The following is a 26,712-nucleotide window of genomic DNA, read 5'->3' on the forward strand; positions in this document are numbered from 1 at the left end:
CCCCAAGCAGCTTACACTTTAAGGGGGAAGACGGACATTAAAATAGATTAGGGGTAGAGGAAATAGTAGAGCATAAGAAGATATACAGAAGTATTGTGGGGCTGGGGTGAGTATCAAAGTGTTTAAGCACTACACAAGCAGCGTGGCTCAGTGGAAAGAGCCCGGGCTTGGGAGTCAGAGGTCATGGGTTCGAATCCCGCCTCTGCCACTTGTCAGCTGTGTGACCGTGGGCAAGTCGTTTCACTTCTCGGTACCTCAGTTCCCTCATCTTTAAAATGGGGATTAACCGTAAGTCTCACGTGGGACGACCCGATCACCTTGTATCTACCCCAGCGCTTAGAACGGTGCTCTGCACATAGTAAGCGCTTAACAAATACCAACATTATTATCATTATTACACAGTCACGTGCATAGTCGACAGAAGAGGGGAGAGCTCCTCGACTGTGGAGCAGAAATTTATCTCTGCCCCCAAAACAGATCCTGGGAAGGAGTCAGGAGGCCGGTGTTCCAATCCCCGATCTGCCCCCTTGGCTGTTTATGTGACCTTGGGCAATTCACTTAACTTCTCTGTGCTTCAGTGCTCTCATCTGAAAAATGGGGATTTTTTTTTAGTTTGTTTGCTTATGGTATTTGTTAAGTACTTACTATATCCCAGGCACTGAACTGAGAAACATATCTACACTGTATCTACAAGTTAGGTTGGACACTATGTCCCACATGGGGCTCGCAGCTTTAACCCCCAATTTGATGATGAGGTAACCGAGGCCCAGAGAAGTTGAGTGACTTGCCCAAGGTCACAGGGCAGACTCGGGGCAGAGCTGGGATTAGAACCCAGGTCCTCTGGTTCCTAGACCCACGATCTTTCCACTAGGCCATGCTGCTTCTACGATAAGTCTGAGCCCGTCATTGGGCGGGGATTGTCTCTATCTGTTGCCGAATTGTACATTCCAAGCGCTTAGTACAGTGCTCTGCACATAGGAAGCGCTCGATAAATACTATTGAATGAATACCTGCCCAATATCTGTTCTCCCTCCTACTTAGACTGTGAGCCCCATGTGGGATCTGATTATCTTGTATCTACCTCATTGCTTAGTACACTGCTTGACACATAGAAAGCACAAATACCATAATTATTATTACTATTGCCATGATTATTAGCAGCCCAAACAGTCGATCATTAAATAATAATAATAATGATGGTATTTGTCATGCGCTTACTATGTGCCAAGCACCGTTCTAAGTGCTGGGATAGACACAAGGTAATCGGGTCGTCCCACGTGGGGCTCGCAGTCTTAATCCTATTTTACAGATGAGGTAACTGAGGCACAGAGAAGTTAAGTGACTTGCCTAAAGTCACACAGCTGACAGGTGGCGGAGCCGGGATTAGAACCCACGACCTCCGACTCCCATCCCGTGCTCTTTCCACTAAACCAAGCTGCTTCTCAAGAGGATTAGCAGAGTGCAGAATCTATCTATTGATTCTATTTCGTTGCCATCGTTCTTACGAGATGTTCTTCCCCTCGACTCTATTCATCGCCATCGTTCTCGTCCGTCCGTCTCCCCCGATCAGACCGTAAGCCCGTCAAACGGCAGGGACCGTCTCTATCTGTTGCCGACTTGTTCATTCCAAGCGCTTAGTACAGTGCTCTGCACATAGTAAGCGCTCAATAAATACTATTGAAATACTACTGAATGAATGCAGAACACTAAGTGCTTAGGAGAGTACAAGAGATTTAAAAGAAACAACCTGGCCTAGTGGAAAGAACACGGACCTGGGAGTCAAAGGACCCGGGTTCTAATCCCAGCTCTGTCAACTGTTTGCTGTGTGGCCTTGAGCAAGTCACTTAGCTTCTTCGTGCCTCAGTTCTCCTGTTCTCCTTCCGACTTGGACTGCTAGCCCCAAGCGGGACAGGGGCTGTGTCCAACTGGATTTACTTGTATCTACCCCAGCATTTCCAACAGTGTTTGACACATAGTAAGTGCTTAGCAAATACCACGTACGAATAAAAGAGACGTGATCTCTGCCCCCGAAACAAATTGTAAAAGCCAAAGTGAATTTAACGTCCCATTAGAAAAATCCCCTACATCTTCGGTTCCCTGCTTCTCCAGCCTAGAGAAGAAACTTGGCCATGGCCATCCAGGGTGGAGCGAAACTACTCTACGATGGCCATTTGAGGCCAAATTCAAATCAATTTCATTTCCAGTCTCCTCTGGGCCTCAGAGCTACCCATCCTGTTTGAGTTAAACTTCTTTAGCACACAAACTTCTGGAGGGAAGGAACGGTGGATGTTGACGGTGTTGAGGTCGCATGGACAATGTCTAGGACCCTTGGCAACGTTAAATGAGCAGACAAAATGGCACGTCCTTGATCTCCGAAGGGACCAGAGAATGAACAGAAGATGAGGCCTTGTTTTTAGTGGGATGTGGTCCAGAGAAACTAAAAGAAGCAAAACATTGTCGATGACAGTGCAACCAACAGTTATAATAATAATAATGTTGGTATTTGTTAAGCGCTTACTATGTGCCGAGCACTGTTCTAAGCGCTGGGGTAGACATAGGGGAATCAGGTTGTCCCACGTGGGGCTCACGGTCTTCATCCCCATTTTACAGATGAGGGAACTGAGGCACAGAGAAGTTAAGTGACTTGCCCACAGTCACACAGCCGACAAGTGGCAGAGCCGGGATTCGAACTCATGAGCCCTGACTCCAAAGCCCGTGCTCTTTCCACTGAGCCACGCTGCTTCTCTAGTTATCTCAACGTCCCGTGTTCCCACAGTCATTCTGGCTCCTGTTAAACCCCCTTTGGAGCAATCCCAGTCTGGCTTCCCCAACTTGCAGGGCCTAAGGAATCAGGGGTCAGTCCTGGGCATCGCAAGGGGCTTAGCGTCTATCAGATGCCTCCTCCTAATGAACGATGAACCAAGACCCCAAGAAATGAGAATAATAAGAATAATGGCATTTGTTAAACGCTTGCTATGTGCAAAGCACTGTTCTAAGCGCTGGGGGGGGGGGGGATACAAGGTGATCAGGTTGTCCCGCGTGGGGCTCACAGTCTTCATCCCCATTTTACAGATGAGGTAACTGAGACACAGAGAAGTGAAGTGACTTGCCCAAAGTCACACAGCTGACAAGCAGTGGAGATGGGATTAGAACCCATGACCTCTGATTCCCAAGCCCGGGCTCTTTCCACTGAGCCACGAAATCCATCTGGCCTGTGCCAAATCTCCAGGATTGAGGATGACCCAGGGCCGGGATGGCCCGGCTCCACCCATCACCCAGTGGAGGGAGTCCAAACGGGTCAAGCAACTGTGCTAAACCCTGGGATACAAGACAATCACCTCAGATAGTCCCTCTCAATTAGTTACAATTAGATCATTCTTCTCCCCACACTTCAAAACCTTACTGAAGGCACATCTCCTCCAGGAGGCCTTCCTTAAGCCTTCATTTCCCCTTTTCCCACTCCCTTCTGCATATCCCTGACTTGCTCCCTTTATTCATCCCCCATCCCAGCCCCACGGCACTTATGTACGTATCTATCATTTAGTTATTTATATTAATGTCCGTCTCCCCCACTAGACTGTAAGCTCGTTGTGGGCAGGGAATGTGTCTGCTCACTGTTATACTGTACTCTCCCAAGCGCTTAGAACAGCGCTCTGCACTGGGTGCTCAATAAATACAACTGACTGACACCCACAGGGCTCCGAGGGGCGTAAGGAGAGTGGGGATTTTACCCTCATTTTATGGAGGAGGAAAGGAAGGACAGCAGGCAAGTGGCAGAGTTGGATTCGAACCTAGGTCTCCTGGCTCCCAATCCCATTCCTTTTTCCCTAGGATCCACCGCCTCAAGCTTGCTCCATCTGGTTCCAGGTCACTAACAAGAAAACAAGGAAAATTTCCGAGTTTCAACATCTGGCAACTAGCCGAAAAGCCAGGTAAGCTCAGGAGCTTCACGTGTGAAGGGATGAAGAGTTTCGGGCTGGGTCACAATGAGGAGCCACGGATGAAACCTGACTCGGCGCAGAGCTGATCCCATAGAGCCAGTACCCCGCTCGCCATACTTGGAAAATTGCAGGGATCCACCCGAGAGTTCTGAAAAACCGCTCGACAAGGACCGCAGGATCCTTGGGGGAATGACGATGGAATTCATTTCACGGCCTAGTGGGCAGAGCAGGGGCTTGGGTGTCCGAAGGACCTCAGTTCTAATCCGGGCTCCTCCGCCTGTCTGCTCTGTGACCTTGGGCAAGTCGCTTGACTTCTCTGTGCCTCAGTCACGTCATCTGTAAAATGGGGATTAAGACAGTGAGTCCCATGTGGGACGGGGACTGTGTCCGACTTGAATAGTTTGTATCTACCCCACCTCTTAGAACAGCGCTCGACATTTAGTAAACTCCTAACAGATACTAATATTATTATTATGAAACAGTTGAGATGTGCCACAAGCACCAGAACAGATTCAAGGTCACCATAACCCTTGTCCCATATTCGGCTCAGCCGCCCACCTCCTCGCCGTCCCCCGGTCTCGCCCGTCCCGCCGTCGACCCCCGGGCCGCGTCCTCCCGCGGTCCCGGAACGCCCTCCCTCCTCACCTCCGCCAAACTCATTCTCTTCCCCTCTTCAAAACCCTACTTAAAACTCGCCTCCTCCGAGAGGCCTTCCCAGACTGAGCTCCTCTTCTCCCTCTACCACCCCCCTTCACCTCTCCGCAGCTAAACCCTCTTCTCCCCCCTTTCCCTCTGCTCCTCCCCCTCTCCCTTCCCATCCCCTCGGCACCGTACTCGTCCGCTCGACTGTATATATTTTCATTACCCTATTTATTTTGTTAATGAGATGTACATCGCCTCGATTCTATTTAGTCGCCATCGTTCTTACGAGACGTTCTTCCCCTCGACTCTATTTATCGCCATCGTTCTCGTCTGTCCGTCTCCCCCGATCAGACTGTAGGCCCGTCAAATGGCAGGGACTGTATCTGTTGCCGACTTGTTCATTCCAAGCGCTTAGTACAGTGCTCTGCACATAGTAAGCGCTCAATAAATACTATTGAATGAATGAATGAATGAATGAATGAAAAGGTATCTTATCCCCAATGTACGGACTGGAACGGGAGAATCCCGGCTCCCATTTCCAGAAGGTCCTAGTGCCTGAGGGGGAGAACGACCTCCAATCCCACTCCACCCTTGTCAGCGCAAGACCAGAGGGACAACCATGTCCCCCCAACTTCAGAGTGGTTGTACCAAACGGCGTCCACCTGAACCCCGGGTGCAAGACAGAGAGAAAGAGGAGGTTCTCCCGATCGATAGAAACTCATTTATTCTTTAAATTAACGATAAAATAATCAACTCGCCATTAGAAAAAAAAATAAACGCACCAAAAACACTTCATTTTTCGGGGGCGAACACATGACTGGGGTTGGTTTCCCCACCCTCGCTTCCGCCAGGGCCTCCTTTCCAACGTGAGACTTCAAAACCCCTGCGGTTCCATCTCTACGCTGGGAGATGCTCGGGGCAGCCCGCTTTCCGCACCCAAAAAGCAGCTGGGATCGAAAGTTAAGCCCGTTGGTGATGAGTGCCTCGCTACAGCTCAGGGAGGCGGAGGAAGGATACACAAGTCACCGTGGACGAGGGGAGGGTCTCTAGAAGTCCAGTAGGGCCGGTCAGACTTGACGTTCCCTCTCGAAACCCCACCTCCGGTCTCCCGTCCGCGACGGGCCGGACAGATCTGGGGCAAACCCTCATAAGACGGAGGGGACTGGGATCCCCATCTCAAAGCCCTTGCGTGAAAACCCGTGACCCGGAATCCCCCCCGCCTTCCTAGCCAAACCCCAGGGAGCACGCTCGGCCCGAGAAGCCAGCTCAGACCGGGTCATCTCAAAGGGCAGATTATCCTTAAAGCAGGCCCGGTTTGGGCAACCCTAGGAAAGGTCGCCCGCAACACCCCCCACCAAAGCAATGGGAGTCGCCCCAATCTAGTCGCCCCAGGGCTCTTGTAAAGAGCAGCTTTCCTGCCACGCCGAGCCTGGCTGGGGCCGCTCTCCGGCGGAATGCCCGAAGATCTCCTTTCCTCCTGCCTCACGGACATTTCCGAGAACCTCGTCCCGGAGCGTACGCCGTCGGCAGCGCCGAGGACACCGACGGGTCAAAATCCCAAAGGAGTGGCTCATCCCCCAGAAAGGAAATGGAGCTCTGCCTCCGGCCCCATCCTATCCGCCGCAATTGGGGTCGCCCCCCAAGCCCCGGCCGGCCACCCCCAACTCCCGGTCCTGGGTTGGTGCCTTGAATTGGCTTGAGTGGGGCCCTCGTACTGCACTGCAGCTCTCGGAGAACTGCCGTTCTCCAGGGCTTAGGTTCCCAAATGTCCTGCACCTTCAGCCTCTGCTGCGGCTGAATCAGGAGGAATCGGGCGAAAGGATCACTCCCAACCCTCCTTCGGTAAACAGGCATATAAGGAAACGCACGCCCACACAAACACACCTTATTTGCAGAGGTAAAAATCCAATCTGGATTCGCTCTCCTAAAGGGAAGGAGACGACCGACAGAGCCGACCTGGAAATGAGCCTCAGACGACCTTTCCAGAGAACGGCGTTCAAATTTCCAAATCTCCGTACGGCCCCGGAGTGCTTCAGGTCAGAGTGAGCACCTGAATGACCCGAATTGCGTTTCGAGGAGTGATTCCGATTCTTGCAAAGTCCGTTTCCTCCCGTCTCCCAAGAGAGTGCACCAACAAGTTATTACAATTCCTGAGAGGAGAGGGCTCCGTGAGGTAGAAAACAGCATCCTGGGAGGGTCTGGAGAGCTACAGGGAGCGGGGGACCTAATATCACACACCAGGAGACGGGGCGGAACGGCTAAGGGGAGGGAAAAGCAGGGTGGGGGAATGGGTTCGAAGGATGCCGATCTGCTCTCGGGTGGGGGCTCTCCAAACCCGGTGACCCTCGGAATCGATCCGGACTGGACTCTTCTGGGCGTCGTCAAGTGGTAGGTCGGATCCCGGGGTGGCTGGAGAGAGGCAAACGAATGGATTCCCATTTCCGCTCAGCGAAGCCATTCGGAGCCACATCCAAGCCCGGATGTGGATCGAGCTGGACTGAGTTCCGGGAGAGGAGGAGGAAGAGGAGGACAAGTTGGTCAGTGCACAGGGTGACACGAGTGGGATCGACAGGATTCTGCCACAGACTCGGGAGGCGGAAGGGAATGATCGGGAGTGTCTGGGGAAGAGAAAAGGGAAAAGGGAGACAATAAATGTGCAAGCAGAAATTACCCCGAACAATCGTCGTCATCACATTTTTTAAGCACTTACTATGTGCCAAGCACTGTTCTAAGCGCTGAATTAGATACAAGGTAACCAGGTTAGACACAGTCCCTGTCCCATATGGGGTTCGCCGTGCGACGGGGACTGTGCCCAACCCAATGACCTTGTATCCGCCCCAGCGATTAGTACAGCTCCCCCAGCGTGGCTCAGTGGAAAGAGCCCGGGCTTTGGAGTCAGGGGTCATGGGTTCGAATCCCAGATCGGCCACTTGTCAGCTGGGTGACTGTGGGCAAGTCACTTCACTTCTCTGTGCCTCAGTTACCTCATCTGTAAAAGGGGGATGAAGAATGTGAGCCCCACGTGGGACAACCTGATTCCCCTGTGTCTACCCCAGCGCTTAGAACGGTGCTCTGCACCTAGTAAGCGCTTAACAAATACCAACATTATTATTATTATTATTATTACAGTGCCCGGCACATGTTAAGCACTTACATATCACAGTTATTTTGGATTGGACTCTCCCAAGCACTTAGGACAGTGCTCTGCACGTAGTAAGCGCTCAATAACTACCGCAGCTTGACTGAGCGAGTCCCCAACTCCAAGTCCTGGATCTATTTATAAAGAAAAGAAGGAGTCCAAAAAACCAAGCCCGGAACACACCACCACCGGCAAAACCTTCAGCCCCTCACACCACAGCCAATCCGCAGAATCTCTAAAACCCAAGAGTCTCCCGGCCCTCCGGACTCCTAGATACGGGTTCCAATCCCAGATCCACCACTTGTCTGCTGAGGGACCTTGGGCAAGTCACTTCACTCCTCTGGGCCTCAGTGACCTCATCTGTAAAATGGGGTTTGAGACCGGGAGCCCCTCATGGGACAGGGACTGCGTCCAACCTGACTGGCTTGTATCCACCACGGGACTTAGGACAGTGCCTGGCATATAGTAAGCGCTTAATAGATGCCACAGTTATTATATAAATCCAGAGTTCACAGCAAGTGCAGGGAGACCCTAGGGCGGTCAGTCTCTTGCATCCCTTAAGAGCTCAGTCAAGGGAAAAGATTTACTGAGCGCTCACTCTATGCAGAGCACTGTACTAAACGCTTGGGAGAGCGCAATACAACAAAATCACAGACACGTTCCCTGCCTACAACAAGCTTATAGTCTAGACATAGGAGGTAACGACAGTCCTCGGCCCCGACAAGGCACCAAGAGGCTCGACCGTCCCCAGACCGGCACGGGGGTGAAGGTCAACGTCGGTTCATCCCTCCGCCTCCATCCGAGCCGGAGGAATCCGATTCCTCGGACAATCCCCAGGGAGGTGGATCGACTGCCCCCAGGGAATTCTTTCACACTACTTACAGTTCAGTGCCAGCAGCCTCTTTGGGCCACTCTTACTTGAGCCCAACGGAAAGTCCGATAATCAGAGCTAAAAGGCATAGCGACACAACCACTATCACAATGATAATTATCATTTTCTGGAGGGAGAATAAGAGACATGAAAAAAAAAATCATTACGAACAACATTAGGAGCCAGATCCCCCCGCCAAGTCAACAGAGGTCTTGTTCTGCTCTACTCTAAAATACGTCCCTGCTCACACAACTACTGAGGGGGTGCCACCCTGGTCATTTTTCACACCCCTAAAAACGGTCACGAAGGGAGGTTTATATGTCTTAATCGGCCGCTTCCTTTCAGACAAATCTCAACTGGAAGTAAAGGTCTGTGGACGGGGGGAAGGGAATAGGAACATTAGAGGGGAATTCATAAGATCTCTAATCTTTTTTCATCCACTGAAACAAAGTAATAATAATTACGGCATTATTTAAGCGCTTACTATGTGCCAAACACTATTCTAAGCGCTGGGGTAGACACAAGGTAGGCAGGTTGTCCCACGTGGGGCTCACAGTCTTAATCCCCATTTTACAGATGAGGGAACTGAGGCCCAGAGAAGTTAAGAGATTTGCCCAAAGTCACCCAGCTGACAAATGATGGGATTAGAACCCACGACTTCCGACTCCCAAGCCCGGGTTCTTTCCATATTAGCCTATATTCTCGTTGTGGGTGAGGAGTATGTTTACCAAGTCTGTTGTATTGCACTCTCCCAAGCACTCAGTACTCGGCACACGGGAAGTCCTCGATAAATACCATGGATTGATGGATATGGCGGGCTTAGAACAGTGCTCGGCACATAGTAAGCGCTTAACACATGCCAGCATTATTGCAGCGTGGCTCAGTGGAAAGAGCCCGGGGTTGGGAGTCGGAGGTCATGGGTTCTAATCCCGGCTCCGCCACCTGGCAGCTGTGTGACTTTGGGCAAGTCACTTTCATTCATTCAACGGTATTCATTGAGTGCTTTACTATGTGCAGAGCACTGTACTAAGCGCTTGGAATGTACAAAAAGATAACAGATAGAGACTATCCCGGCCCTTCGACGGGCTTACGGTCTAATCGGGGGAGACAGACAAAAACAAAAGCTTCTCGGTGCCTCAGTTCCCTCATCTGTAAAATGGGGATGAGGACTGCGAGCCTCACGTGGGACCACCTGATGACCCTGTATCTCCCCCAGCGCTTAGAACAGTGCTCTGCACATAGGAAGCGCTTAACGAATACCAACGTTACATTATTAATTACTGACACTCCGCTGTCTGCCAGCAGGAGGTGTTAGAAGACCACGACAAATTTCTATTTGGGCTTCGGGGGAAGGGAGAGAGCTTGGATAAGTCACTTAACTTCTCTGCGCCTCAGTTACCTCATCTGTAAAAGAGGGATGAAGACTGTGAGCCCTAGATGGGACAGGGACCGTGTCCAGCCTGATCACCTTGAAACTACCCCGGCACTTAATACAGTGCTTGGCCCGGGGTAAACGCTTAAATTAAAGAAGCAGCGTGGCTCAGTGGAAAGAGCCCGGGCTTGGGAGTCGGAGGTCATGGGTTCGAATCCCGACTCTGCCCCCCCCCCCATCAGCTGTGTGACTGTGGGCCAGTCACTTCACTTCTCTGGGCCTCACTTACCTCATCCGTAAAACGGGGATGAAGACTGCGAGCCTCACGTGGGACAACCCGGTTACCCTGTATCTCCCCCAGCGCTTAGAACAGTGCTCTGCCCGTAGTAAGCGCTTAGCAAATACCAACATTCGATTAGACCGTGCGCCCGTCGAAGGGCAGGGACTGTCTCTATCTGTTGCCCATTTGTACATTCCAAGCGCTTAGTATAGTGCTCTGCACATAGTATGCGCTCAGTAAATAATATTGAATGAAATACCCCCCGCCAAAGAAAAAAAGCAGCTTTGTTGTGGTGCAGACTCCCAGCTACCTCAATCTCCGCCCATACAACTGCTCCAACTCGAAGAAAACCAAACCACTCCAGAAGCGGACCAGAAGCCAAAGAAGAGCTGAGAGAGACAGTCCAAGAAGTGGGAGTCAGGCCTGCCAGAGAGAGGGCAACACAACGCAGAGTTCGAGTTTAACCCAAGGGTTTAACGTCCTGAACGAGCTGGGTCGGGGGGCAAGAAAGGGGCAGGGCCCGGCCAGCGGAACGGGGAAGGGCTTACGGTAGGTGGGTGAAGAAAGCAGGACTGAGAAACGGGAATATACACGGGGGCAGGGTCTGAGACCAATCAGATAATCTTCTATCTAGCCCGGCACTTAGCATGAGATGCAGCGTAGCCTAGTGGAAAGAGCACGGGCCTGGAAGTCAGATGACTCGGGTTCCAATCCCAGCTCTGCCACTCGTCTGCCGTGGGACCTTGAGCGAGTCACTTTACTTCTCTCTGCCTCGGCTCCTTCGTACCTAAAATGGGGATTAAGACCGCGCGCCCCACGCGGGACAAGGCCTCGGGTGTCCGACCTGATTAACTTGCATCCGCCCCGGTGCTTAGTACGGTGTCTGGCACAGAGTAAGCACTTGAATACCACAGAAATAAAAACACACACACGTATTCGCAGAATGCGGAACAAAGAATCGTCCTTTGGGGTGCTTGGCATTCAGACGCAGGCAAATTAAACCAGTCCAAATTGGAAACAAAGGTACGGATGGGCGGGACAAGGTTCACCGGGAGCGGTGAAGCAGAGGTCGGGGCAGGACACGAGGAGGCCGAGAGGAGCCATCGTGGGCTGACCAGAGAGCGCGGCCGGGATGGAGACGGGGCGGTGGGGAGATGCGGGGGGGGCACGGTGGGCCACAGCTAAACAGAGGCCGTGAGGGTCTCACCCTTCGGGCTTCGCTCTGGTATTTCACGGCCTTTTTGGTGTCAGCCACGGCCCGCTCCACAAAGCCCACCGACTGGTCCATGTTGTTCTCAATGCGGTCTATCATGGCTCCCTTTCGGAGGAGGAGTGAGGCGGCAGCAGTAGAAACAGGAGAAGGAAGAGAAGAGAGGACGAGCACTGCGGGCAACCCCTCGGAAAGGTGCTGGGGGGACTCACCTTTCGGGCCTGGCTCTGGTATTTTAGAGCTTTCTTGGTCTCATCCTTGGCTTTTTCCACATGATCCACCGTATGCATCATGTTCAGTTCTATGTTATCTACCATCTCACCCTGCAAAGGAGGGATACGAAGGTCAGATCACCCATGCGACGTCCTTCTCCCGGTCCAGCAGAGGAATTCTGGCCCGCTAGACTATAAGCTCACTGTGGGCAGGGAATATTCCTACCAACTCCGTTGCTCTGTACTCTCCCAAGGGTTGAGTACAGTGCTCTGCACACAGTAAGCACTTAATGCCACCGATTTATCAACCCGGCAGTCCTGACCCCCTAACCTTGCACCCTGGCCATTAGGATACCTATCTCCCGACACGAGGCCCACTCTTCCCTTGACGCGCGTCGTCGTCCCCCCGATTCATTCAGCTTTGGACAATACGATCGGCCCCCGACGAAGACCTTGTCCAGCCATGACGGTACTAGGCCGGTGACGCAAATGAGGAACGAACCCGGGTTTCCTTCAGAGCCCAAACTAGGTGGGTCATCCGCTCCGCAGGTAGCCGTGGGAGGGTGCAGAATGGCCACGAGAACCATCCAGAGAGGGCCAGCTATTGAAGAGACACTCCCGCTGCCTCGAGCGGTCCCCATAGTGTGCCACAAATCACTTCAACACGGCGGGTGGGCAGGGAGAGGAGGGCCGGGGTCATCAACGCTGGCTTTGCTCCACGAGGGCTGCTCCTCCCCAGAAGCGGCAGCAAGCTAACCCCGTGACTCGGAATGACGGGTTTGGGTGGGAGGGCTCTCAGTCCAGCCCCAAGCCCGGGGGCAGTTGGGTAGCTGGAGGGGGCAAGAGCTGTCACAGACACCCCAAACATAAAAGGAAGCTAGTGCAGACGAGGAGCAAGCCAAGCCAGACTGGGTCGACTTGCAGTTAATTCTCCCATCGCTGGCAAGGGACAGAGAGGAAAATCGGGCGGGGGGGGGGGGGGAGGTTGTGTCAGGACCCCAACTCTGGACCAGTGTGGCCGTGACTGCAGCTCACGTCACAAAGAGTAGGGCAGGACCCCCGTGTGGGGTTTTGAGGAGGTCCCCCCTACCCCACCAGGGTGGAGCTGAATTCCACTTCTATCTTTAGTCTCCTTATTATCCAAACACCCTAAACGGAGCAGAGGTCACCCACCCTGCTAATGCAGGCCCGAGGAGATGAATACTTCTAGTCTATGGGCTCTGGGGGAGTGGGGAGGGGGAGGAAATGGTTGAGCGGCAGAGGCGACCCATCTCACTCATATAATGTTGGTAAAAACTTGTCCTGGATGTAAAAATATCTACTTTTGCCATCATCCCCTTATCTATTGGGACTTTATGCCCCGACAGGGATCACTAAATCAAATAAATACCTTGACCCTCCCTCCTCAAGATCCTGCACCTTTTGTCAACATCGCTGGGCCCACAGGACAGATACTGAATCCCCTCGGGGTGTCCTTCCACGCCCCCACCCCCACCATACCCAGTCAAGACGATAAAGGGAGGAAAAAACACGTACTCACCGATACCCGCATCGCACACCACCTCCTCGGTATGGCATTAGGGGTAGAAAACAGAGAGTGGGGGCCTTGAGAGATGGGCAACGGAACTGCAGGAATGGGGCTGGACCCCCAGCATCTTGACCAGTGACGAGGAGGGACCCCATGGGAAACGGACAACCGATCAGGGAGCGACCCGGCTGCGGGCCGACCCTATCGTGATAGACTGGAAGCGGCGTGGGCTGGTGGAAAGGGCACGGGCTTGGGAGTTCTAATCCCGGCTCTGCCACTTGCCTGTTATGTGACCTTTTCTGTGCCTCGGTTTCCTTAACTGTAAAATGGGGATTCGATACCTGTTCTTCCTCTTACTTAGACTGTCAGCCCGGTGTGGAAGAGGGACCGTGTCCTACCTGATTAACTTGTATCTACCCCGGTGCTTAAAACGGTACTTGACAAATAGTTCAGTTCCCACACACACACACACACACACACCCCCATCCGCCCAGGAATGTTTTCTCTTTTCCCTGTCCTTCTTTAAGGTTACCTGGTTCTCCACCAGCATGGCTATGTCCACAAACATATCATGAAGCTCCTTGATGCTGCTCTCGAGCCGCACGATATCCTTGTGCCTCCCCTCGATCTCACTGAGCGCCTGCTTCGAGATCTGAGAGTCGATGATCTGTAGCATAATGGACAACGTTTACTCCAAATCGAACCGATTCCATCTCCCCGCTCCCCTCAGCCCCGTCCTACCCACCCACGCCCCGATGCCCAAATGCCATATCGGCACCAGCCTTCCCTGTCTCTCTCCCCTCGGTACATCCTGGCATCCGTCCTCTCCCGCAAGGCCCCTCCCCTCAGTGCTGGCAGGGACCACCCCCCGACACTCCGCACTCACTCCAGAAGTGAAAATGGCTGGGTTTCCGCTCTCCAACATCTCCTCCAGCTCCTCATCGGTTGTGTTCTTGCCGGCTTTACCCCAGAGAAGGAGAGTCAAGCACAGAGATCAGAATCAACTCTGCCGAACGAGTCCCAGAGGCTAGTGCTAGGGTGCTGCGAAGCCCTTAATCGGAAGTATTTATCGAGCGCTTACTAATGATAAGAAGAATAGTTGTGGTATTTACTAAGTGCTTACTAGGTCCCGGGCACTGTACTAAGCAATGGCGGGAGGCAGACAAATTAGGTTGGACACAGTCCTGTCCAACATGGGGCTCACGGTCTTAATCCCCATTTTCCAGATGAGGGAACTGAGGCTCAAAGAAGTGAAGTAAGTGACTTCCCCAGGATCACACAGCAGACAAGTGGCAGAGTCAGGATTAGAATCCGTGTCCTTCTGACACCCAGGCCCGTGCTCTATCTACTAGGCCATACTGCTTCTATGTGCAGAGCACTGTACTAATCGCTTGGGAGAGTCCAATACGGAGTTGGTAGGCGTATTCCCTGCCCGGGAAATATTTGAGCACTTACTGTGTGCAGAGCACTGTTCAAAGCTCTTGGGAGAGTCTAATAGAGTAGAATAGGTAGACAGAATCGCTGCCCACAAGGAGCTGACAAACTAGACGGTGCGGGAGGGAGGGAACAGACATTAAAATAAATTTCAGATGGATCTGTACAGATGTGCCGTAAGGGTGGGTTGAAAAAATGAAATCAAAGTGCCAAGTCTCTTAATCCAAGAAGTCTCCTTTCCTTCAAGGTGTGGAACTTTAAGAACCAAAGCCCCATTGCCCTCTGCTCTGCAGGAGCTAATAATAATAATGTTGGCATTTGTTAAGGGCTTACTATGTGCCGAGCACTGTTCTAAGCGCTGGGGTAGATACAGGGTGATAGCTACTGAGATCCCCGAGGATGAAGACCAGGTGACTGACACAAACCAGGGTCTGACCTCTCCCTCAGCCAGGTAAAGGGAGAGGAGGACTCACAGGAACTTGAGAATGGGACCCGCCAAAGCCCGGAGCAGGATAATAATAATAATAATAATGGTATTTATTAAGCGCTTACTCTGTGCCAAGCACTATTCTAAGCACTAATAATAATAACTGTGGTATTTGTTAAGCGCTTACTATGTGCCGAGCTCTGTTCTAAGCACTGGGGGATACAAGGTGATCAGGTTGTCCCACGTGGGGCTCACAGTTTTAATCCCCATTTTACAGATGAGGTAACTGAGGCACAGAGAAGTTAAGTGACTTGCCCGAAGTCACCCAGCTGGCAAGTGGCAGAGCCGGGATTAGAACCCACGACCTCTGACTCCTAAGCCCGGGCCTCCTTCCACTGAACCTCGCAGACACAAGGTAATCAGGTTGTCCCACGGGGGGCTCACAGTTTTAATCCGATGTGTACATTCCAAGCGCTTAGTACAGTGCTCTGCACATAGTAAGCGCTCAATAAATACTATTGAATGAATAATCCCCATTTAACAGATGACGTAACTGAGGCACAGAGAAGTTAAGTGACTCGCTCAAAGTCACAGAGCTGACAAGTGGCAGAGCCAGAATTAGGACCCACAACCTCTGTCTCCCAAGCCCGGGCTCTTTCCACTAGGCCACGCTGGGATGCGCGGCTAGGGCCAGCCTTGCCGGCACCGTCGGGGTCGGGAGGTCACGCGATGAGGGCCGGCCCCAGCACGTACTGATTTCGAGCTGTCGCTGGATTCTCCCTTTGCTGCGTTCCCGGAAGTCCACCTGCGCCTCGTTGTACTTGGTCATCACCTCCACAAACTTGCGGGAGAGAACGGAATGCTGTGGGGGAGAAGCAAAAGTCTGAGAAACTGTGGGAGTGGGGAAGGAGGAAACAAAGCCCTGTCAGGCTTCTCCCCACCCCCCGCCTCCGCAACCAAGAACTATCCCAGCAAACCGGCCCTCGCTTCCTTCCCCAGGAAGACCCCGTTCCACCCCCTCTGGGTCACTTTTCTTCGGGTTCCTCGACACATTTAGTGCCAAAGAAGCTTCCTCCCAATCTTTCTTCTGAGAAGCTCTCTCTGCTTCCGACTTCCCTTCAACTGGTCCCCAGCCTCCTTAGCCCGGCGCCGCGCTGTTAAAATACCGTGGAAACCGGTGCCTCGCACAGCATTACGGGGTGAGAGAGGGTGGGAGCCGAATGAGAGAAATTACATTTTAGGGCAAGAATTTAAGAGGTTTAGGGGAGATCGAGATCCTTTTCTTATGTATTTGTCAGTGTTTTGTTTCATTACTCCTTATGTGTCTGTTGCCGGTCCCTCTCCCTTTCTTATATCTTTGATTGCGGGTCCCCTGATGTCCAGAGAAGCAGCACAGCCTAGTTGATCAAGCATGGGCCTGGGGGTCAGAGGGACCTGGATTCTAATCCCAGCTCCGCCACGTGTCTGCTCCCTCAGCACTGTGCATATTGGTATAAATTATTTATTACCCTATTTATTTGTTAATGATGTGCTTATCTCTATGATCCTATTTATCTTGACGATGTCTGCGCTAGACTGCTCGTTTTGTTTTGCTTTGCTGTCCGTCTCCCCCGTTTAGACTGTGAGCCCGTTACTGGGCAGGGATGGTCTCTATCTGTTGCCGAATTGTACACTCCAAGCGCTTAGTACAGTGCTCTGCATATAGCGAGCGCTCAATAAATACTATTGAATGATCTTGGGCAAGGCACTTCACTTCCCTGTGCCTCACTTACCTCATGTGTAAAATGGGGATTCAGACTGTGAGCCCCACGTGGGACAGGGACTGCGTCCAACTTGAATCGCTTGTATCTACCCCAGCGCTTAGAACAGTGCCTGACACGTAGTAAGCGCATAACAAATACCATCCTAATTCTTTCCTGCGCATCCTTTCCCAGCTATTAGTACTGTGCTCTGCCTACTGTAAGAGTTTAATAAATACCATTTCTACTTCTTCTATCCCCTTTCTGGTTTCCCCAACTTAAGCGGGCGGTCACTTATGCTTGAGAAAGAAAGCTAACTCAGCTGACATTAACATCCTGTGGATTTCCGGCCTACGGTCAGCCATATACCACAAGGCCCAGCCTCTAAGCACACCTCACAGAGCATCTTGTAATGCACCAGAAGGGACAGGACCGAGGCTTTTCCATCATGTTTCTTATTAAGAATGCACACAGTAAGCGCTCAATAAGTACGATTGAATGAATCAGAAAATAATAATAGTAGTGGCTATTGTTACGTGCTTTCTATGTGCCAGGCACTGTACTAAGCCGAGACAATCAGGGCGGACACAGTTCCCGTCCCTCACGAGGTTCACAGTCTTGAGTAAGAGGGAGAACAGGTATTGCATCCCCATTTTAGGGAGGGGGGAAACCGAGGCCCAGAGATGTTAAATGATTTTTCATTCATTCATTCATTCAAGAGTATTTATTGAGCGCTTACTATGTGCAGAGCACTGTACTAAGCGCTTGGAATGTGCAATTCGGCAACAGATAGAGACAATCCCTGCCCATTGACGGGCTTACGGTCTGATCGGGAGAGACAGATAAAAACATGACCACTTAGTAGCCAATATAAATGAAAATTAACTATTTTAATAGGTAGGGAGGTAAGTGGTAAATATGATTCTTAATTATACAAAAACTAAAGACTAGGATTTTTGTCTCAAGAATTCATCATCATCACTGGAAGTGGGGCGCACAGTTCTGACGCCTCAAAAATGGTCATTTCCTCAGGTATTGGCCCCAGGGGCACAGTGAATTTCTTTTCTTTATCAACAAGCATTCGTTTAAATAATACATTTAAGCACCAAGTTCTGTGTTCAGAAATAGAAGGCACATTTGCCCAAAGTGACCCAGCAGGCAAGTGACAAAACCGGGATTAGAACCCAGGTCTCCTCACTCCCGGCGCTATGCTCTTTCCATTAGGCCACGCCGCTTTGGATGGGAGATTTCAACTCTGCCTATCCTGGGTCCCTTGATAACCACCAGCCCCCCAGTATTTATATATTCCCTTAAGACTCCGGCTTAGGGGACCCTCCCCCCCGAGAGGCCCTTTCAACTCGGACACTTACAAAGTGGCTCCATACACTTTCTGTCAGGCCGAACCCGAAACGCCCACAAATCCCACCAAGCAGATTGGCCAGAAGGAAACAGAGCCCCACCCAAGAAGAAACCAGGAGCTAGCAGAGACCACCTCCCATCTGGACAACCTCACCTGGGATTTTCGAATCCGCATATCAGCCGATGACCGGACCTCGTCCTGTTCGATGTGCCTCTCCATGCCTGGGAATCGGGGGAACCGTTAGTCCCTTTCGGATCACAGAATTCCCAGATCTGCAGAGACTCCCGCACACTTCCTCGAATCATCCCACGGGAAGACATTTAGTCAATCAATCAATGGTTTTTTGAGTCCTTACTGTGTGCAAAGCAATGTACTAAGCAACTGGGAGAGTATAATACAACAGAATTGGATAGACATGTTCCCCATGCAGAGGGAGCTTACAGTCAATTTAGTCTCTCCGTTTTCCTTGAGGGCAGGGATAGAGTCCATTCAATCGTATTTACTGAGCACTTACTGTGTGCAAAGCACTGTACTAAGAGCTTTGGAGAGCTTTATTTGTTAAGCGCTTACTATGTGCCGAGCACTGTTCTAAGCGCCGGGGTAGCTACGGGACAATCAGGTTGTCCTATATGAGGCTCACAGTCTTCATCCCCAGATTACATATATATACAGATGAGGTGACTGAGGCACCGAGAAGTCAAGTGACTTGCCCAAAGTCACACGGCTGACAGGTGGCGGAGCCGGAATTAGAACCCATGGCCTGTGACTCCTAAGCCTGTGCCTTTTCCACTGAGCCACGCTTCTTCCCCAGAACAACAAACAGACACAGACCTTGTCCACAACATGCTTATTGTCTAGAGGGGGAGACAGACATTAATATAAGTAATCAATAAATAAACTACAGATACGTATATAAGTGCTGTGGGGCTGGGAAGGGGGGATGAATAAAGGGAGCAAATCTCCTTACTCTATTGTACTGTACTCTATTAAACGCTCAGTACAGTGCTCTGCACACTGTAAGCGCTCAATAAGTTGATCGGTGGGAGAAAGTGAAGCTCAGAGGGTGCCAGAGTTTACCAGGTCAGCACCGACTGCGGGTATATACTGGTTTATTCTAGAAGGATGGGTCCCTTATTGGGCCTTCAACTATAGACTTGCTCCTTATAGCTAAAGGTGTTATGGGAATCCAAATAGTTGGGGTGTTTGGGAGTAGGCATAAATTCTATAGGGATATCAGGAAATTCTCCTAGTAGTCATGTAAATTTTAGTGATGAGACCATCTGAGTCACCAGGACAACTTACATCACTTCTGAGACAGAACTGGTTTAAAAGGGAAGGTCACAGACGCGCACAAAAAGAGAAGGGAAGGGAGGACTTAGTGTACGGGAAATGTATCTTTAAATTATATATGATAAATTACTCATTTATTCACAGTAAGGTCCGTCTCCACCTCTAGACCGTAAGCTCGTTACGGACAGGGAACACGTCTGCTAATACCGTTGTACTGTACGCTCCCAAGCCCGTAGTAAGCACTCCATAAATAGAATTGATCGACTGACTGAAATGAGGGCTAGTTACAGGGTGTGAGGAGAAAGCAGCAGTCTGGAACGGGAGGCCTGGGACACGGAAGAGCACAGAAGTTCAGCGGCGTCTCCTTGCGATGAGATCGGTGCCTACGGCAGCGATTGAGGTAAGACTGCAGTTTCCTGAAACTTTTCCCCATCGGGATGGACACGGTGATGGTTTTCCCCAGGCCCGCTGCCACCCAGCCAGACTTCCCTGTCCCTAACTGTCGCTTCATCCTCCCTCTGTCCCATTCCTAACTGCCCGGAACTCCGGGAAGCCACCCGTAGCCACCTGCTACTGAGGGATGAGGTTTCTGTAGGGGCGAATGGTCAGAATCGTCATCGATGGTATTAATTGTGTGCAGACCACCGTACTAAGCGCTTGGGAGAGAACAATGCAACACAGTTGATCGATAAGTTCCCCGCCCACAGTGAGTTTACAGCCTAGAGGCCAAGGAAGTCCCGTATCGAGTACCACACTCTCCAAACACCGGCCCCACCGGGCACTAGAAGTGAGAGAGTCCACATCCCACTCCTGCTCACTTCCATCAGGAGAGTCCCGGAAACTACCTGTCCCTCTCCATGTCAAACGAGGTCCATCATTCGGAGGCTGGTAGGGGCCATAGAGATTATGGATAATTTGCCCCAGGAAGGGAAGCGGGGGTGAATGACTCACTGGGAGGGAAAGAGTCGCTTCCCAAGCCAAGAGTTCAGGAGAAGAAGGAATCCCCAAGCTGGGAAAAGGCAACTCATTGACAGAAGAGAAAAACGAGCAGAGGAGTAGAGAAGACGTAAGCCAGGAGAGGACGGGGAGAGAGTACAGTCAAAGATCGGTCAGGTTCAACCCCGGAATAGAAAGAGTCCTTGATGTTGAACCCGGGAGGTGTTCTCCTTCTTACTCTTCAGCCTGTTGCGGACACTGTTGGCCGTTTTCTTGATCTCTGCTGTGAGCTTCTCCAGATCATCCTTTGTTTCTGTGGAAACGCGATGAAGAGATGCCATTTAGCAGGGAGAGAGGTTGGAAAGTCACAGCAGCCAAGCAACAGCAGAAAAAGTGGGGGGTGATTCTCAGACGTTGCATCCAATTCAGAAGCGGCATGACCTGGCAGATGGAGTTCGGGCCTACGGGTCAGAAGGACCTCAGTTCTAATCCCGGCTCCGCCACTTGTCTTCGGTGTGACCTTGGGCGAGACGTATCACTGCTCCGTGCCTCAGTTCCCTCATTTGTAAAATGGGAATTAAGACCCTGAGTCCCATGTGGGACAGGGACTGTGTTCAACCTGATTAGCTTGTATCTACCCCAGCGGTCAGAACAGTGCTTGGCACATAGTAAGCACTTAAATACTATTATTATTATTCTCTGAGCCTCGGTTTTTTCATCTGTAAATTGTGGTGCGGGGTGAAATATTTGTTCTCCCTTCCCCGCTCGAACGGGAGCCCCAGCTGAGACGGGGGCTGTGTCTGACCTGATTATCTTATATCTACTCTAGTGCTTAGTATATAGGAAGTGCTTCACAAATACCTCAATTGTTATTATTAATCATAGCAAGAATAATAAAAATTTAAGCGGCTCAAGGTGTGGGCAACAGTTTTCCTCCCGATTAATCCATCAATACCGAGGTACCTCACTGAGCTCTAATGGGGCAAGTAACAGCCCATCTTCATCAACCCTGAAGACACACATCACCTGATGATAGGTAATAATGAGGGAGCAGGAACTAATCTCCCCCTCAGCCTTCTTCCCCCTTAGACTGTGCCTGATCTGACTGCATTGTAATAATAATAATAATAATGGCAATAACTGCGCTATTTGTTAAGTGCTCACTATGTGCCAGGCACTGTACCGAGCGCTAGGGTGGAAACAAGCAACCGGGGCTGTTCCTCAGGGGGCTCACAGTCTCAATCTCCATTTTACAGATGAGGTAACTGAGGTAAAGAGAAGTAGTGACTTGCCTAAGTTCACACAGTAGGGAAGTGAAGCAGCGAGGCTCAGTGGAAAGAGCCCGGGCTTGGGAGTTAGAGGTCCTATCGATCGGAGTACAACACAATAGAGTTGGTAGATAGGATCCCTGCCCTCCAAGGAGCTTACAGTCCCACGGTCACCCGTCCTGGGCAGAAGACTCACTTGATTCGGGGATCGGTGCTGAGAGGATGATGCTGTACAGCTTCTTGGCCTCCTCCACACTGGAGGAGATCTTGTCGATGTTGAGCCGGGTCTCCTCGATCTACAGAGGGATCAACATCATAATCATCATCGGTATTCACATAACGCTTACCGTGTGCAGAGCACTGTTCTAAGTCCTTGAGAGAATACAACAGAGTTGGCAGACGTGTTCCCTGCCCCCGAGCTTACAGTCTAGAGGGAAGAGGGACAACGGTGATTTCATTCATTTAATCAGATTTATTGAGCACTTACTGTGTGCAGAGCGCTGTATTAAGCACTCGGGAGAGTACAACATGTCAATAAACAGATATATTCCCTGCCCACAATGAGCTTACAGTCTAGAGGAGCTTATAGTCGATACAAGCTAATCAGGTTGAGCCCTCTCAGGGTCGCACCTGGAGAGTTTTCAGTAATCTACCAGTCTCGGCTTCGGAAGGGGAGTCAAGCAGAGGCCCGTCCGTTCCATTCCTAGCCTGCTACACAGACAATCTGCTACAAGTCAAAACTCACCCACGCCGGGCAGCGGCGGCATGGGAGAGACACTGCCAGAACGATTGCAGATGGGAGAGATGTGCCCACGGTGTCGCCACGGGTCGGAAACGACTCGGCGTAAGACAAGGATCGGGTTGAACACGATCCATATTGGGACTCAGTGTCTCCACGCAGAATTCAAAGAGTTGCTGAGGCCAAGACAAAGACACCCCTTTGTAAAACTTTAAGCCGGTCATGGGCAGGGAATGCGTCAGTCTGTTGTCATATTGTACTCTCCCACCCTCTCTCAAGATTGCAGCTGAAGAGTTTCCAGTACTCCACCAATCTCAACTTCGGGAGGGAGAGTCGAGCAGAGGCCTACCTGTTCCATTCCTAGCTTGGGCAGTGGCTAGCAAATGGAGGGCAATCTGCTACAAGTCATAACTCACCTGTGCCGGCATGGGAGCGTCAAGGGCGGAAACTCAGGTTTACTGAGCGGAAGAAGGGAACGGGAAGAAGTCAATTCCATATTTCCACCAAGAAAACGCTACGGATACGCTACCAGAAAGACTGCGGATGGAGAGTGGGGCGTTCTTGGAGAGAGGTGTCCAAGGAGTCTCTATGGGTCGGAGACAACTCGGCAGCATAAGACAAGACTTTTCCAAGCAATTAGAACAGTGTTCTGCATACAGTAAGAACTCAATATATACGACTGAATGAATTTAGGTGCATAACAAGAGATCATTACAATAAAGGCTTGATTTCTTTAAGGGGAACTGCCCCAATGGCCCAAAGAGACCTTCCTCCTATGTACACCCCATGATGGGGCACATGCCTTCCTTTCCCCAGGGATGGATGGAGGGCTGGATGTAGAGATAGAGAGAGAGAGAAAGGGGGAAAGAGAGAGAGAAAGGGGGAGGGGAAGGGGGAGAGAAAGGGGGGGAAGGGGGAGAGAATGGGGGGAAGGGGGAGAGAAAAGGGGGGAACGGGGAGAGAAAGGGTGGGAAGGGGGAGAGAAAGGGGGGAAGAGAGAGAAAAAGGGGAGGAAGAGAGAGAGAAAGGGGAGGAAGAGGGAGGAGGAAGAGAGAGAGAAAGGGGGGAAGAGAGAGAGAGAAGGGGGGAAGAGGGAGAGAGAAGGAGGGAGAAGAGGGAGAGAAAGCTGGGGAAGAGAGAGAGAAGGGGGAAGAGAGAGAGAGAAAGGGGGGAAGAGAGAGAGAAAGGGGGGAAGAGAGAGAGGAAGGGGGGGAAGAGAGAGAGAAGGGGGGAAGAGAGAGAGAAAGGGGGGAAGAGAGAGAGAGAAAGGGGGGAGAGAGAGGGGGAGAGAGAGATGAGGGGGGAGAGGGAGAGAGAGGGAGGAGAGAGGGAGGGGGGGGGGGGGGGAGAGAGAGAGAGAGATTTTTTGGAAGCACCCTACCACCCAGCTGGGAGTGCTGAAAGTAACGGGAATCTGCTTTTCTTTATTCCACACCACTCTCAACTGCTTCCAAACTTCTGCTCCGAGGGCAACTCGGTCAGTCAATTCTATTTATTGAGTGCCGAGCACTGGACTAAGCGCTTGGGAGAGAACAATACAATAGAGTCAGTAGACATGATTCCCGCCCTCAAGGAACTTACAGTCTACACCCCCGTCTTCTTGGCAAACTGTGTGCGCCTTCTGGTGCTCGATTCCACTGTATCACAGCGGCGTCCCTCTTATGGGGAAATTGCGTCAGAGTACCCATCGAGTCGATGGGAATTAATACGCTAAGGGGTAGGTAGGTGGGTTGAACAAACTCCCACGATAGATGGTGCTGATATAAATTCCTATATTATCATTATATTCTCCACTAGCAGAATGTTTTACAGCCTTGCCACCATGGTATTTTACTGTAAAGTTGCAAAAATTATAGAGAACACTCAGTTCTACCATAATGACTGTTTTCGCTACGGGTTTTTGAGCAGAAAGTTGGTGGGGAATTATGGAACGTCCTTCCGACCACACGCGTCAGGCTACACGGAACGTGAAGCAAGGAGAAAGGAAATTGCGCACAAAACATTCAATCATTCATACGTATTTATTGAGAACTTACTGTGTACAGAGCACTGTACTAAGCGCTTGGAAAGTATAATTCAGCAACAAATAGAGACAATCCCTGCCCACAACGGGCTCACGGTCTAGAAGGGGGGAGACGGACATCAAAACAAGTAAACGGGCATCAGTAGTATCAATATAAATAAATAGAATTATAGCTATACACACATCCTTAATAAATGACGACTCCTTCCCCAGGAAAAGGAAACACCCGCCTCTTTCTTCCAACACTGAATCTACTTAACGCCATTTGGAAATTGCATTTCGACTGAACGGACTCATGTCCATCGGAATATTTGTGGCATTCGTTAAACGCTTACTACGTGCCGGACAATATACTAGAGCTGGGATAGATTTAAGGTAATCAAGACCCACATGGGGCTCACAGTTGAAGTAGGAAGGAGAATGGGTGTTGAGTCCCCATTTTGCAGATGCGGGAACTGAGGCACAGAGAAGTTAAGTGACTTGTCCAAGGTCCTACAGCAGATCAGTGGTTGAGCCAGGTTAGGACCAAGGTTCATTGACTCCCAGGCCCGTGGTTTTTCCACTAGGCCACATTGAAGAATGTATCCTAATATTTCCAATGTATTACTATAGGCCTAGTGGAAAGATCACGGGTCTGGGTTCTAATCCCGGCTCTGTCACTTGCAACCCATTGGAGTTTTTTGTGCCTCAGTTTCCTCACCCGTAAAATGGGAATAAAATACCTGTTCTCCCTTCCCCCTAGACCGTGAGCACCACGTGGGGCAGGGACCTTGTCTGACCTAATTAAGCGCAGAGGCAGACACAAGATACAGTGCTTAGCACAGAGTAAGTGCCTACAAACAACACACCATTACTACCAAAATTATGTAAAGCAGAGTATAGCAGAAATGACTATAGATCGTAGCTCCCGGCTGTAAGCTCGTTTGTGGACAGGGAATGTGTCTACCAACTCTGCTCTACTGAACTCCCCCAAACACTTAGTACAGGGCCCTGCACACAGTAGGCGCTCAATAAATACCACTGATTCAAATATCTCAATTTCACGCAGCATCTCCCAGTGGCTTCCTGACACACGGCACACCCAGGGAACATGACTGACAGGGATAAGAGTACGGATGGCATTTCACCAGCCCCTGACCCTATAATCAATTTCTCCACACGCGTTCATGAATTCTTTCAATAGTATTTATTGAGCGTGACAACCTGATTCCCCTGTATCTACCCCAGCGCTTAGAACAGTGCTCTGCACATAGTAAGCGTTTAACAAATACCAACATTAATATTATTATGCACACAGCCCTGTACTAAGTGCTTGGAATGTACAATTCGGCAACAGATAGAGACCATCCCTGCCCAATGACGGGCTCGCAGTCTAATCGGGGGAGACGGACGGACAAAAACAAGACGACATAACCACGATAAATAGAATCAAGGGGATGGACACCTCATTAACAAAATAAACAGGGTAATAAAAATATGTACGCCTGACGCTTTACGACCGAGGTTCAAACGTCATTCCCGAATCCATCACCGTGATCCACCACCGATGCCAATTTCAGCAAACCTCAGGCTTCTACCACAAGCTTAGAAGAGAGGGATTTGGGCAAAGCTGAACTTCTTTACCAACTCCAACTCAGGTTGGCGTTCGCGAGCTGGAATTGAAGATTCAGAGAAAGCTAAGAAGAGGGGCAACACGGAGGAAATTCTGCTAGTGCTTAAGAGACAAATGTGACAGCCACAGAGGGGGAGAAAAATAGCCCGACTTGTTCTGGAAAGTCAGCCCCATCCCCGGTGAACCTTGAGCCCGTAAGGAGGTGGATCATCTTTCCAGAAGATGGAACTGCTAACAAGACGACTCTCTAAGGAAATTGGCACCCAGGGGTTCAGAGTCTAACTGACTGTTTAGTCTTGGCTCGCTCCGCAACGTCCGAGTGCACGAGTGATAGGTCACGAGATGTTCACGACAGGCAAATGAACCATGTCATAAGACTGTCCCTGAACTAATCAGTGAGGATTGGGAAAAAGATATAAGTAGTCTTTTTTTTTTTTTCCAATCTCCTTCTGGGAAGCAGCGTGGCTCAGTGGAAAGAGCCCGGGCTTCGGAGTCAGAGGTCATGAGTTCGACTCCCGGCTCTGCCCCTTGTCAGCTGGGTGACTGTGGGCAAGTCACTTCACTTCTCTGGGCCTCGGTTCCCTCATCTGTAAAATGGGGATTAACTGTGAGCCTCACGTGGGACGACCTGATTACCCTGTATCTACCCCAGCGCTTAGAACAGTGCTCTGCACTTAGTAAGCCCTTAA

The 26,712-nt window shown here is 50.8% G+C and overlaps 1 protein-coding gene across 4 annotated transcripts in view; it reads right to left on the reverse strand.

Annotated features, from left to right (window-relative positions):
* Window positions 1-5,284: 5,284 nt before the first annotated feature.
* Window positions 5,285-26,712, reverse strand: part of STX3 (syntaxin 3) — a 43,659-nt gene continuing 22,231 nt past the window's right edge. Inside the window, exons 3-11 of one of the 4 annotated variants that reach the window (XM_029059829.1) lie at window positions 21,846-21,945; window positions 20,620-20,694; window positions 18,309-18,376; window positions 15,810-15,918; window positions 14,082-14,155; window positions 13,728-13,862; window positions 11,668-11,778; window positions 8,605-8,720; window positions 7,112-7,201 (exon numbers count right to left, since the gene is read on the reverse strand). In XM_029059829.1, coding sequence (XP_028915662.1) covers window positions 8,637-8,720; window positions 11,668-11,778; window positions 13,728-13,862; window positions 14,082-14,155; window positions 15,810-15,918; window positions 18,309-18,376; window positions 20,620-20,694; window positions 21,846-21,945 — 756 coding nt within the window. In that variant the 3' untranslated portion in view covers window positions 7,112-7,201; window positions 8,605-8,636. Of the gene's footprint in view, window positions 7,202-8,604; window positions 8,721-11,452; window positions 11,564-11,667; window positions 11,779-13,727; window positions 13,863-14,081; window positions 14,156-15,809; window positions 15,919-18,308; window positions 18,377-19,733; window positions 20,002-20,619; window positions 20,695-21,845; window positions 21,946-26,712 lie in introns of those variants that run through there. The other 3 variants (XM_029059827.2, XM_029059826.2, XM_029059828.2) reach the window with 3 other exon arrangements.

This window comes from Ornithorhynchus anatinus, chromosome 3, assembly GCF_004115215.2.
Source record: "Ornithorhynchus anatinus isolate Pmale09 chromosome 3, mOrnAna1.pri.v4, whole genome shotgun sequence".
Classification (NCBI taxonomy): Eukaryota; Metazoa; Chordata; class Mammalia; order Monotremata; family Ornithorhynchidae; genus Ornithorhynchus; species Ornithorhynchus anatinus.